The 13768-nt window shown below is 39.3% G+C and overlaps 1 protein-coding gene across 3 annotated transcripts in view; it reads left to right on the top strand.

Moving 5' to 3' along the window:
* st6galnac (ST6 (alpha-N-acetyl-neuraminyl-2,3-beta-galactosyl-1,3)-N-acetylgalactosaminide alpha-2,6-sialyltransferase) overlaps positions 1 to 12875 on the top strand; it is a 31373-nt gene extending 18498 nt beyond the window's left edge. For all 3 annotated transcript variants that reach the window (XM_028820094.2, XM_028820095.2, XM_028820093.2), the window contains 6 exons: positions 1639 to 1804; positions 4353 to 4660; positions 5435 to 5538; positions 5996 to 6079; positions 10657 to 10756; positions 11561 to 12875. In XM_028820094.2, coding sequence (XP_028675927.1) covers positions 1639 to 1804; positions 4353 to 4660; positions 5435 to 5538; positions 5996 to 6079; positions 10657 to 10756; positions 11561 to 11779 — 981 coding nt within the window. In that variant the 3' untranslated portion in view covers positions 11780 to 12875. The remainder of the gene's footprint in view (positions 1 to 1638; positions 1805 to 4352; positions 4661 to 5434; positions 5539 to 5995; positions 6080 to 10656; positions 10757 to 11560) is intronic.
* Positions 12876 to 13768: the final 893 nt, after the last annotated feature.

The raw sequence follows: 13768 nt of genomic DNA, 5'->3' as shown, positions 1-13768 counted from the left end.
TAGCTACTTTTGGTTGGGTTTCAACACTGGTGAATATTAAAGACCTGTATTAGAAGTGCATAGCAGAACTCATTTTTTGTGTGTGTGGAGAAGTGTGCAATGGGAAGCTCAACAAACTGCTTTCATGAAGAAAAGCAATGATGGAATTTAAACATCCCAGGATTTAAATAGATTTTTGTTTTAGAATGAAACATTAATCTCGCATGTTGTTAGTTTCCACAAATTATAGTCTTAGGTTGGAGATAAAGTAAAGGAGGAAGAAATCCTAGAAATTATAAAAGGGGAACAAGTTTGTAAAAACCATTGAGCTAAAGTCCACATCTCTGATGAATGGTTCTTTCAGAGTAACACCTGAATGTCATATGAAAGGCTATTTTTTTTTAATCTCTACTTATAAATTTCTTGGATGGCCTGGATATATGAAAAATTTGATGTGCTTTATGTCATTTTTCTGACTTTTTTAATATGATATGGAGAGAAAACTGACCACAATACACAACATTAAAATGGATTCAAAAGGTGCTATGCATAATGCAATCATTTATAGAGAAGCTAGTTTTACTGTAAGAAATAATGAAAGACATTGCCTAATTGTTTTCTTAATGCAACATTTTAACCAAAAATCAAAAATAATGTAGTATAATGTACTAGTGCGATATTAAATTAATTAATGCAGTCTGGCTTGTGGTGGCTAGTGGCTTTGACGTGAACTGTATTGTATTTAGAATTAGAGGGATGATAAGCAGGATCATCAGGATTTTCCTTATCTCTGCTGAAGAAATTTCAGCCCCTTTCTTGTCAATAGCTAACTGGCATGGCACAGACCCAACATGGGAAGCTGCAGATAAAGCCTCACACGCACCTTCAGAAGTGGGTGATTTATTCAATCTTTCGTATGATACAGTCCATTTTACATCATCTTTCTATCAATAACACTGCATCCTCGCATATTAATATTTTTATTTTTGTAAACAATAGACTATACTGTATATTTAAATTATAGGCAATTGCAATTACACTGTTTGTGATAAGAGACTTTTAAAAGTGAGCTAAGATACTCATTAAATGTGTGCAGGGAGAAAAATCTTCATTGCCAGTGTAGTCTGTGTAATATCTGTCAAAACATGTCTAGAATGGCATCTTGTAAAGGTGATGATTCCATGTATTTCATTGTTTCAGACATCCATCCATCCATCCATTTTCCAACCCGCTGAATCCGAACACAGGGTCACGGGGGTCCGCTGGAGCCAATCCCAGCCAACACAGGGCACAAGGCAGGAACCAATCCCGGGCAGGGTGCCAACCCACCGCAGGACACACACAAACACACCCACACACCAAGCACACACTAGGGCCAATTTAGAATCGCCAATCCACCTAACCTGCATGTCTTTGGACTGTGGGAGGAAACCGGAGCGCCCGGAGGAAACCCACGCAGACACGGGGAGAACATGCAAACTTCACGCAGGGAGGACCTGGGAAGCAAACCCAGGTCCCCAGGTCTCCCAACTGCGAGGCAGCAGCGCTACCCACTGCGCCACCGTGCCGCCCTTGTTTCAGACAGGAACTCTTAAAATCTTGAGACTCCATGTGTTATACAAACCCCTCTAACCTATTTGTTTGCCATCTATTTTGTAGCACTGCTCCAGCACCATTCGACAGAAGTTCTCCAAGTCGATATTCAGAGACACGTACTTAGAGATGGTCCCAGTGTTGCAGGGGTGGAAACACTTTAGCAGAGCGGAATACCAACGTCTGAGGCAGTACAATGGAGCACATGGCTGGAATGTCGTTCCCTACAACAGTAAGACAGAGTTCTAATAATCTTTTTTTTTTTTTTTTGTAGGATCATGTGTTACTGCAGGTGAAAGTGAACAAAATGCTGATAGGTTAGAAGAGTCTTATAAAGACCAATCTCTGAGGACCTTAAAACTTCACACATGATATCTTTTTTTTATTATTTACGAAATCTTTATTTGTTAAGGCTAGATGGTGGCTTCAGAGTTCTAGGTGTAAAGCTTGACTCAGGCCCAGTCTGTGTCAAGGTAGCACATCCTACCCATTTCTGTTTGAGTTTTCTGTGTTTTCTGTTTTCTATTATGTTCTAATTATGTGTGCAAGTCAGGTTGATTGGTAGTTATGGATTATAGAATGACTGTGACCTGCTATAGGCTGGTGCCCCATTTTGGGCTGGTTCTTGCCAGAATTAGCTCTCCCCCATGAACATTTAATAAATAAAAGGGATCATACAGTGAATTAATGTTTATTTATATGACTTTTACAGTGTACCCACATCTGAAGTAGAGGCAGTGCAGGATGTAAAGTGTATGATTTTTTTTTCTTGGTCATAAAAATACGTATTTTTTCATTTCAACTCTTTTGTTATGCTAACTTGAGGCTTTAACCCTAGATGTATAATTTACCCAAGTCTTTTTTGTTTTATTTGAAACAAACACATGAACTCTAGAAGTGCTGTCAGATATTAAAAAATTAGGCAAGATGTCATCAAAGGCTACGATTTAACGATGAAGGTAAAGTTTCAAGAGATAGCACAGGCTCGGATGACACTACTGCTTCATGCTACTGGGCTAGTACATGAAGAGGATGCCTTGTTAGAGTTAGGTTTGAAAGTAATGGATTGGAAGGGGCAGGGCCCGAGGTGGGGACTGTGGTGACATCACATGTCTTCCATTGGCTAAAGGAAATGCAGCTACGATAATGTGTACACTATATCAGACTCCATGAAAGACACACAAACCTTGAGCATATGACAGGGTGTTCTGCCAAGGTAAATTGGTTGGTAGGCCCAAAGGTAATGAGGGTTGAACCATGAGATAAAGGAACAGACACATGCCAAAATCCAGAAACTTAATCAAAGCAAATGTCAAAGCCTAATACTTAAACTAGAAATTAAAGCTGAAAAACATGCAAAAAATCCTAACTCACTAAACTGATTTTCACTAGATTTTTTAATTGAATTCAGAAACTTGGACACTACAGATGGTAGCACACTGTCTTAAATAGCAGCAGCTCAATGATGTCATGTATCACATGGTAGAAATGGGACTCCTTAGACAACAACAGTGTGGCTTTGACCATTACAGAATGTTCAAAATAGTGACACCTGTAAATAAAGTATAATGATGTAATTCCCAAAATATCTTCAACTTATTTTGAACATCCCACTTTTACCTGGTACTAGACTAAAAAAGATTTTCATTATCTTATACACTTTCTATTATGGTATTCATTGTTTAATATGATGGTTCTCAAGTTAAGTCCTGGGAGGACCCTATGGCTGCAGGCTTTTTGTATCAACCAATAAGCATTTATTTAAAATTAAGAGAGCAAACGTCAGAGAAAAATCAAATTAAAAAGAAAATTAAACAGAGTTAAGCATCAGAGAGAACAGTGTTACAAGGTTTCACTGCCACAGAAATTACTGTGGAAAGTCTGAAAGTATGAGTAAAACATAATGCACTAATTATTACAACTTGAGTAAAGGCAAACTTTACTCAAGTTGAACTTGAAGATATAGGCAAAAGCACAAATATTACTTAATTTCTCATAAATGAAATCTCACACTACTGCATTTTTCTGAATGCAGAGTAGGAGGTAGAAGAAAAAATGAGTTTATTAAGCAATGTGATCATTTTGGGGAAAATGACTTGCTGATTGTAAAAATGGTTGGAACAAAAAACTGTAGCCACCAGACTGAACTGAAAAATCACTGCTTTGATATAGCCATTTATTAATTTACTGTATTTCTGAACCTTCTTAATCCAGCTCATAGTGACAGAGGGCCACAGCCTGTCCTGGAAGCTTATGGTGCCGTCTATCACAAGGCTCACTCATGCACACAAAACACAGCCACCCTCACTCATCTAGGGCCAGTTACAACTGTGGAAGTTGCACGCATTGAAAACTAGTAAAGAGTAAACTGTGTAACCATCAAAAGAGGCAGAGGGAGAACATGTGAAAACAACATGGATGGTGATTTGGTGTGGACTAAGTCCATTCATTGTGTTGTGCCACCATGCTACCTATATTTGTTGCAGTAGAAGAGGAAATGTGAGTTTATATAATGAAGAAAAGAATACCATTACTGAATCTACATAAAGCTTAGCATGATGATGACGTGACGTCATGAAGACAGTAAATGAACGCTATCTGTTGTGCACTGTTTAAGTAGCATTTATGGAGATATATTGGGCCTCTTTACTTTTAGCTGTGATATTCCACCTTTTGAATATTATTTTTATACATTTACTTTGAGCACAGGAGTGGTTCTCCATTAATAAATGTATTATTATTGTTGAATTAAAGTGAGTTTTCTCTGTCTTTTTCTTTAGTTCTGAACGAGACTCTTGCCCTCCTCAACAGCAGTGCCACTTGGAATATGTTTCACGAGCACAATGGTGAGAACTGCAAGCCTGTACGTTGTGCAGTAGTGGGGAATGGTGGAATACTGAAGGACTCCAAAAAAGGTTCAGAGATTGACCAGCATGATTATGTCTTCCGTACAAATGGGGCTGTAATCAAGGGATTTGAAGAGGATGTTGGCAACAGGACCTCATTCTACTGCTTCTCGACAAACACAATGAGGAACTCCATGATGTCGTATTATCATCTGGGGTTTTCTGGTCCCCCACGGTCTGGGGTAAGAGTCAGCTTTATGGCTTTGCATACAGTTTACATTTGGCAATGATAGAGGGAAATGGAGGCTTTTGATTGTACCCTTGTAACCTTTTATTTTACCTTAGCCAGAGGTAAAAGTGTTCAGGAAAATCTAGTTCTTCTGGTATACCCCAACTGCTTCCTAAATTGCTTATTTTGTTAATGTACATCTGAAATTTTCCCCACTCTTAAGTGAATTCTGTTTCAAAGTAAATGTGTTCCATCAAAAAATGTTTCACGGGAAACATCACCACAACATAAAAAAAATCTAAAATGAAGTCTTCTCTGTGTTTGATCCAGTTGTCCTTTGCATCAATATCCTACTTCTGCCTTAAACACTCCTCCGTTATGTAATTGGTGCCTTTCAGAGTGAACAGTGTTACTAGGTGCACTGCCACTGAAATTACTGTGGAAAGTCTGAAAGTATGAGTAAAACATAATGCACTAATTATTACAACTTGAGTAAAGCGCTGGAGAATGCTTAGAGAACAACAGGTGCACAGCGCTGAGACTTCTGGAATGTCCGAGCTGCACAGAGCAGTTTGCTGAGAGCTCAGCTAGAGGACCTCCAGGGCTTCTAAAAGTCCAGTAATGGTTCTCTCAAGTGCTGTTTTTCTTCTCTTTCCCCACACTAATTTGCTCTCTATGCAGTATTTAACACAAACTCTTCTGCTACCTCACACAGCTGTCTCAGTGTTCTGCTTTAATCTTCCTTGCCATAGACTTCCATCTGATCCTTGACCTATATCCCCCATAGGAAACCAAATACATTTTCCTGCCAGATCATGATAGAGACTACATTCTTCTGCATGCAGCCGTGAAAAACATCCCCATCACAAGAGGACGAGAAGCATCTAATCAGTAAGATTGTTTAATTCTTGGACCTTGAAACAGGTGAAAGTTTTAAATTACAAGCTGAACTTGACACCTCAGAGGTGATAAATCCACTTAATCCCAGATCAGCTCTGGTTCTGTAGGCCAATTTGTTCAGCAGATTATTTGCGGCAAGCATTTTCTGTGTGCATCTCATTTGCTGTCACATAGGTGGGCAATTATTAGCTCTTCTTTAACTCTAGTTTCTTCATTTCAGCTCCTAGCTGGCATGCTAAGCAATACAATATACAACACTCTGTTGTCTTAGCAAAACCTAGGACATGGTGCTCTCTGGTACATCCCATTTATGGCTGCCCTGCTTCATCACTTTTATTATAATGTGTGCAGAAATCATGAGTGATTTTGATCCTGTTATCCTCTTGATGCTTTCTTTTAGCAGTCTCACAATAAACTCATTTTTGCTTTCACCATTTTGACTTCTTAGGCCACCACGTTACTTTGGAAAAAATGTTACAGTGGAAAAATTCAAGATGTTCCATCCAGATTTCATTCGCTACATTAGAAACAGGTATGGAATGGCAACCAAAGAAAAAAGCTGTCTAAAATGCAGTACCTGACTGGTAACTGTGGGGCAGTATAATCTGCTCTTACTGGTCTGTTAGACTTAATAAGATTTACGTGAATAATGGTTTTAATACTGTTTTGTCTTAGCATATGTACTGTCAGTCTTGCTATATATTGTTGCCAGTGACTTCCTAGTATCAATTCATTGCTCATTCATTTATTTTTCAAATCCACTTATTCCAGTAGAGGATCAGCAGGATTAGTATCAAGCACAGACAGCCACAGAACACATTTACTCATACAGAATACCTATGTGCCCAGAAAAAATCCACATAGACACAGGGAAAGGATACAAATGTCACACAGACAGCCAGGATTTTACCTCCGTTCTCTGAAGTAATGGTAAAGCAGCACTACCTACTGTGCCATCCACTTCAGCACTTTTTATTTGGAAAAAAAATTACTTAACTTCACTTTGCTTTATGGATAGTTTGAGAGCGGTGACATAAACCACAAGGTTTTCTGGTCAGTCTTCACCATCAGCTGTGTGTGTGACCCTCAGTAAATAATTTTATTTGTTATGTTTGATATTACAGAAAGTGGTGCACTGAAATTTTAAAGCCTTAATATAATGGAAAGGCTTTCTTTGGTATTAGAATGTAAATCACAAATTTTCAGGATTAGTAATTTACCACTGACTTCTTGAGTGAGATGCAGGAACAAACACACTATGCTTGAAATGGATAATGACACTATATGAAACATCTTCCTGATATTATTTGAATGAAAACCACACGTATGTTGCTTAATTCTCCACAATCAGTTTGATTCTGAGCAATGCAACCTATATAGCTCATCATCATCTGTCAGAAAAATAACAAATTAAATATTGCAAGTAAATCAATGTTATATATTTACAGATGTCTGAACTATATAACAATATAGTGAATATCCACTTTTTTAAGTTCACCATCAATTTATAGCCCTCCAAAATCCAATAAAAATAGTTAATTATCAACACCATGCCTTCAGATATTCTACCAAGTGTTCTATGAGGGCATGTATTTCGTTCAAAAGTACAATGCTATATATTTGATAATAATAAAGTTTCATTTCAAAGGCTGATGCACTTCATAATCTTCCATACTTTCTTCAGGGCAAAACTACTGTATACAGATAAAAACTGCAGTTTATCTTTACACATTATGGTGGTTGGATCATGCAAAGTACTCATTTCCTTACACAGTTTTGTATTATTTTAAGAAGATGGTGATTAGATGTAATATGTGATTCCTAAAAATACAAAAGTTTGTCTCAATAAAGAACCATCCATCCATCCATTTTCTGCCACTTATTGAGGCCCAGACATCATTTTTCCCAACCACCTCCTCCATGTCCTCCAGGGGGATACTGAAGTGTTCCCGGGCTAGCTGAGAGATATAATCTCTCCATCATGTCCTGGGTCTGCCCTGATGTCTTCTCTCAGTTGGACAAGCCTAAAACACCTCCACAGGGAGGCATCCATATCAGATGCCAAAACTGGATCCTTTTAAAGTCTAGTAGCACCAACTCTTCTTTCAGTTCCTCTCGAATGTCCATGCTTCTCACCCTGTTTCTAAAGCCTGAGTCCACCCACCCTACGAAGGAAACTCATTTCTGCCACTTGTATCCATGATCCAGTTCTTTCAGGCACTTCCCATAGCTCATGACCATAAGTGAGGGTAGGAATGTAGATATACCAGTAAATCACCTGGAACAAACCTGACTTATTGATGGCAATGCAAAAAAAACTTTCACTCCAGATGTACTTGGATCAAATATACTGCAACAGCTGGCCTGGCATCTCACAATAATAAAGCAGCCCTCACAGGACACCCCAAGGGGCATGGTCGTATGCCTTTTCCAAGTTCACAAAACACATGTAGACTGTTGGGCATACTCCCATGAACCCTCCAGAATCCTTGTGAGGGTAAAAATCTGGTCCAGTGTTCCGCACCCAGGATAAACTCCACATTGTTTCTTCTGAATCTGAATTTCAACCAACAACTGGATCCTCCTTTCCAGAACCCTGGTATGGACCTTCCCAGGGAGGGTGAGAAGAGAGATTCCCTTAAAGCTGCAACACACCCTCCAGCCCCTTTTCTTAAAGATGAAAACCACCACTCCAGTTTGCCAATCCAGAGGCGCTGTCCCTGAGGTCCATGCAATGTTGAGGAGGCATGTCAGCCAAGACAGCCTGCCATCATCCAGAGTCTTTAAGAGCTCCTGGTGAATATTAACCACCTATGGAGCCTTGCCACTAGGGAGTTTTTTAACCACTCTTAGCAACCTCAGCTCCAGTAATGGGTGATCCTCCTTCGAGTCCCTTGAATTTGAGGAAGCAAAGGAAGCCATGTTGGTAAGATTTAGGAGGTCCTTGAAGTGCTTCGTCCACTGCCTGACTATTTGCTCAGGTTATATCAGAAGCTCACCATCCCTGGTATAAACTACATGGACACAGCACTGCTTGTCCCTTCTGAGTTGCCTGACGGTTTCCCAGAATCATTTTTGCTTCCCCAACTGCTGTTGCCACACTCTACTTGACCTGTCAGTACCTGTCAGCTGCCTCTGGAATCACACAAGCTAACCAAGCTTGTAAGGCCTCCTTTTTCAGTCTGACAACTCCCTTTACCACTAACATCCACCACAGGGTTCAGCAAATATAGCCACAACAGGTGCCAATGACCTTTCGTCTGTAGCTCTGTGCAGCTGCATCAGCAATGGAGTCATGGAACATGGCTCATTCAGGTTCAATGTCCCCAGCAGGAGGTGCAAGTTTAAGATTTTCCGGACAAGGGCATCTGCAAGTTTAAGTCTGGCTGGTCTGTTTGGCATTTTCTCTTGTTACCTGATCCAACTCATAACCAGATAGTAATCAGTTGATAGCTCAGCCCCTCTCTTCACCTGAGTGTCCAAGACTTACAGTCATTGATCTTATGACAGGACTACAAACTAAATCATCGATCTGTGGCCTAGGGAGCTCTGGTGCCAAGTGCACTTATGAACACCCTTATGCTCAAGCACGCTGTTTCTTATGGGCAAGGTATGACTACCACAGACGTCAAATAAAGCATTGCACAGGTTCAGATCAAGTAGACCATTCTTCCCAATCACATCCTTCCAGGTTTCACAGTCATTACCCACATGAGCGTTAAAGTTCCTCAGTAGAATGACAGAGTCCTCAGTGGAGCACCTTCCAGCACTCTCCCAGATCTTTGAGGATGTTGAAAACACTGACCAAATTGTCAGTGCATATGCACAAATATGAATCAGAGTCCTCCCACTGATTTGAAGTCGCAGGAAGGCAACTGGGGTAAACTCCAATGTACACACACTGAGTCAGGGGTTTGGCTATAAGTAAGCCCAAACCTGCCAGACACCTCTCACCCTGTGCAATTCCAGAGTGGAATAGCCTCTCTCCAAGAGTTGGTTCTAGAGCCCATTTTGTGCATTAAGGTGTGCCCAACTATATTTAGATGGTACCTCTCAACCTCCTGCACTCACCTGGGCTCCTTCTTTGCCAAAGAGGTCACATTCCATGTCCCTAGAATCTGTTTTGGTAAACAAGGCACCTGCTTTCAACTGCCACACAAGCCACAATGTACAGAACTCATATGGCTCATCCTGCAGGAGGTTTCCCTTTTCTGGGTGAGGTTACTAAATCCTTGAATTGACTTTTCATAGAGGTAAAAAGGAACCACACTTAGTCTCGTCCTTCTTCTAGGAACAATAAAGTACATTATTATTGTATGTATTTATTACACAAGCAGGGGAACCCTTTTGCTGCCTTATCGGAGTTCACTAACATATGCTGCCCTGAGGTTATGGCACCAGACATGAAAGCACCATCTAAATTTAGGAATGAAACATAACCTATGGTATTCCCCTATATAAATGGGGGATCTCTGCAAAAGTTTCAGGTAATGTTTTAACAGTGTGGATTTGTTTACCAGACAAAACAAGCCTATAGTCTTCCCCTGTACAAAAGACGAATTTGTGTAAAATGTGGTGTATGCTGAACAAACTCACAAACAGATTCAGTTTTATATACAGTACTAGAATATACAGTATATATTTGTGTTACATGCTTTGAGAGTTTCAAATGCTCTTATGTTCTCTATTTAAGTGGACAGTAGAGTGGTTTGTTGATTGTGACAGGTGACGTGATGACTTGCTTAACTTGCCAGTGATCCAACTGTAATTGTATTGGAAACAATTATAGTGCAAAATACACTTGACATTTTTTTGTCATTTTGAGTTAAATCTGCATTGTTTTCAGAAATAAGCAAGGTAAGAGATGACTTGTTGCCTTGCTGCCAGTGGGGGACAGTCAACCCACAAAGAGAATGGAATTGAAGAGGGATGAGGTCCCCTAAATGGGTATATACCTCTTAGGGCCCCATAAAGGCTATAAACAACTCTGGGTAAAATAAATGAATTCAACTTTTCAAATGGATGAGTGATTGTGACATACATGTACATGTGCATGCTTAGTATAGCATAAATAATATCACTGACTAATATTTACGTGTTTATTTACAGGTTCTTACAAAGCAAGATCTTGAAATCTAGGCATAAGGACTTGTACCGGCCTTCGACTGGTGCAGTCATGTTATTGGCTGCTGTACACACTTGTGATGAGGTAACTGAATATCGGTTCTGTGTCAGTTTATTCATTTCTTTGGTCATGTGAAGCTGGAGACAGCAAGGTATTATTACATGGTGCACTCATGCATGTAGCCATATTCACTTATAGGGGGTTAATTTAGAATTGGCAATCATTCTGGATGAAAGGCCTTACTGCCCTATATCCCTTTACTTACTCACTTTTGGCACACTCAGAATCAATCGTTAGCAGGTTTAAGTGAAAGCAGGAAGAATTGGTGTACTAGATTATTAAGAACTCCCATGGCATAATGCTCTTACTATACCTTTAAAGCTGAGCCCTGTTTTTATCAGGGATGTTTCGATTTCGAACAGTGCTCCATGTCTACTGACTCTACTGTCAAAATCTGCTGAAAAAATTAATATTCACGACAAATCCTTGCCAGTGACTACAGAACAATACAATTCATGTGTTTGTGTCACATAACTCCTTGTGGTCACTCTTAACATGCAGTACCTTTCCTTAAGGTTTAAAAAATGAATGACAAGACAATCCATTATCAGCGGCCTCCCTAGAAATAACTCTATGGCTGTCAAGGGCACTATTGGATGAAAAAAATCTACCACAGCATATTTACTTGATCTATAACAAACCCACTTTCTTTCTCACATCCATAGCAGCCCATTATGCCGACACCTCCAAGAAATGACCATATTCTTACTTTTCTGAAGATTTGGCCCAGTCAGATTGTAACCCTTCTCCAGACCTTTCCTTACAAGTAGTTTCTGTTCATCTGTCTGCTCCATGTCATGAGGGATTCTCTTTTGTCTTTTGCCCTAGGTGAGTGCCTACGGTTACATGACTCCTGATTTTGAAAAATACTCGGACCATTATTATGACAAGCGAAAAACAAAGGTGAACTTCTACATCAATCATGACTTTAAGATGGAAATGAATCTCTGGCAGCTGCTGCACAAGGAAGGCATAATCAAACTGTACATGAGACAGGGAGAGAGACTTTCTGGAGGTGCTGGGACAACAAATCACACTCTCTCCTAAACTCACCCATCTGAGGTTTTGAATGATTACTTTTCTTAAATTTCTTGGTGGTATTTATTTTTATGTATTGAGGTAAGCACCTCTCCAGCTCTACCAGAAAAAGCGGAAGATTATGGTCTTGCCTCTGCTGCACACGTAAGCCATTATTAAACATCATGGAGGGCATCAAGGACCTTGGTAGGAGATATGCACTATAAATTAAAAGGACATGGTGGTGCCAGTACATCTCTGTTGATAAAATCAAATAAGCATTTTACATACCTGTACGTGGTAGCGTGGATTGATTTTAACCCATGAAATTTTATAGTTCACTTTTTCCAAGATGTTGTCATTAGGGTAATCAGTGGTTTTAAGTGTGTGGTCATGTCTATAGCATTCAAATTGTGTTTGTATATTCTTTTTTTTGTGTGTGTCTTTTCTTTTAATTTCACAGTTTTTTCAACGCTCAACTGTTTCTGTGGTCTTTTTTAATTAACGTAGTGGACATGCGGAGAGCTGGTGAACTGTTGGCTGTAGTGCCATGGAATGCAATACTGTGTTTATTTAATTAAATTTACAAGGACTTGGTATTGTGTCTGGCATAACTGCTTCACAGTTTCAAGGGCACAGACTCATTCTCTGTAGGGTTTGCATGTTGTCCGCATGTCTTCAGGGGTTTCCACAGATCTGTTTATCTCTAGTATCCCATACACCTGATAATTGAGGTAATTGGTTCTTGTAAACTGTTTAGGTATGATCAAGACTGAGTGTGTGCATACATTTACCTTGACTGGCCTTGTTCTGCTAGGATAATCTTCTCGAGGTCCTGGTTTGGACTGATTTGGTTATATAAATGGAAGGAAGACCGTTAAAAATTATATAATACTACAACCAAACACATTGTCTTTGTTTTTGCAAGTTCAATACAGCTTTTTAACAAACAGCATTATTTATTATGGTGTAGGAGGTCATGACACAGTAAGTTAACAGTAGAGATTGAATTAGAAACCTTGTGTGTCAAACCTTGTTCAAATAGGCTAAATCTACATTATGGTTGAGAGCCTCATTGTTTCAGTGACAACTGTTTTACAATAAAGAGCAGATGTGTGTATTTGGAGAGCCTCACAAATATTTAATTGTCATCAGCACAATACATAAAGACCTCCAATACTTTGGCCCATGCCCGATGCTGTATATCATCAGGATAGCCTCAGAAAACAAAAAGACCTGACAGATTGTTCCCCTTGTGAGGTTTGATATGCTTGTAGAACTGTCTTGAAGCTGTGTATTGAAGGGAATGGCCTTGTGTGTCCCTCTTTATATTGTACTAGCAGGGTTAATTGTGTTGCCCAGGATGAGAGCACCAACTCAATTGCAGAATGAAACAAAGCCTTTGGTGTTCTCCTGTACAAGTGTGGAATTTGTGCAAAATTAGGAGTAAATAACTTTAATGGTGTGGATTTGCATACCGGACAGACACACATTCAGGTTTCTGTATTAGAATGTATGATATTGCAGGTTTGTGCCATATGCTTTTTTGTATTATTTAAATACATTTTTTTTGATGACTGTAAATAAGACATCTTTTTGTATTTAAAGTGTTTCAGCTGATCCTTTGTGTGTATCTCTGCTCTGTCCACTGCTTCTATGAGAAGCATATTTTTTTTTTTTATCACTGTGCCTGTTAATACAAAATAGACATGATGATGATCAGCAAAGTCTCTGCCCTTTGCTCTCTTTTGTGCTCACTGTCAAGTGGCTGCCATGAAAATACTTCAAAAGAAATAAGAAGAAAACATTAACAAGACCTAGGGCCTAGCAACTCAACTCAGTTTATGGAAGGCCACAGTGAGTACAGGTCTTTCTTTAGTCTATTCTTGACATTTGTTGGTCTCCTATCTTAATTAAATATCTAGTTATTTGCCAGTTTTAGCCTTTATTGTATCAATCCAGAAATGCACACCAGAATTAATTTATTTTTTAAAAGGATTTTAACAAGTATCATTAAGC

Source organism: Erpetoichthys calabaricus, chromosome 14, assembly GCF_900747795.2.
Source record: "Erpetoichthys calabaricus chromosome 14, fErpCal1.3, whole genome shotgun sequence".
NCBI lineage: Eukaryota > Metazoa > Chordata > Cladistia > Polypteriformes > Polypteridae > Erpetoichthys > Erpetoichthys calabaricus.
Note: the sequence above shows the minus strand (reverse complement) of the source record. Positions and strands in the feature narration are given on the sequence as shown.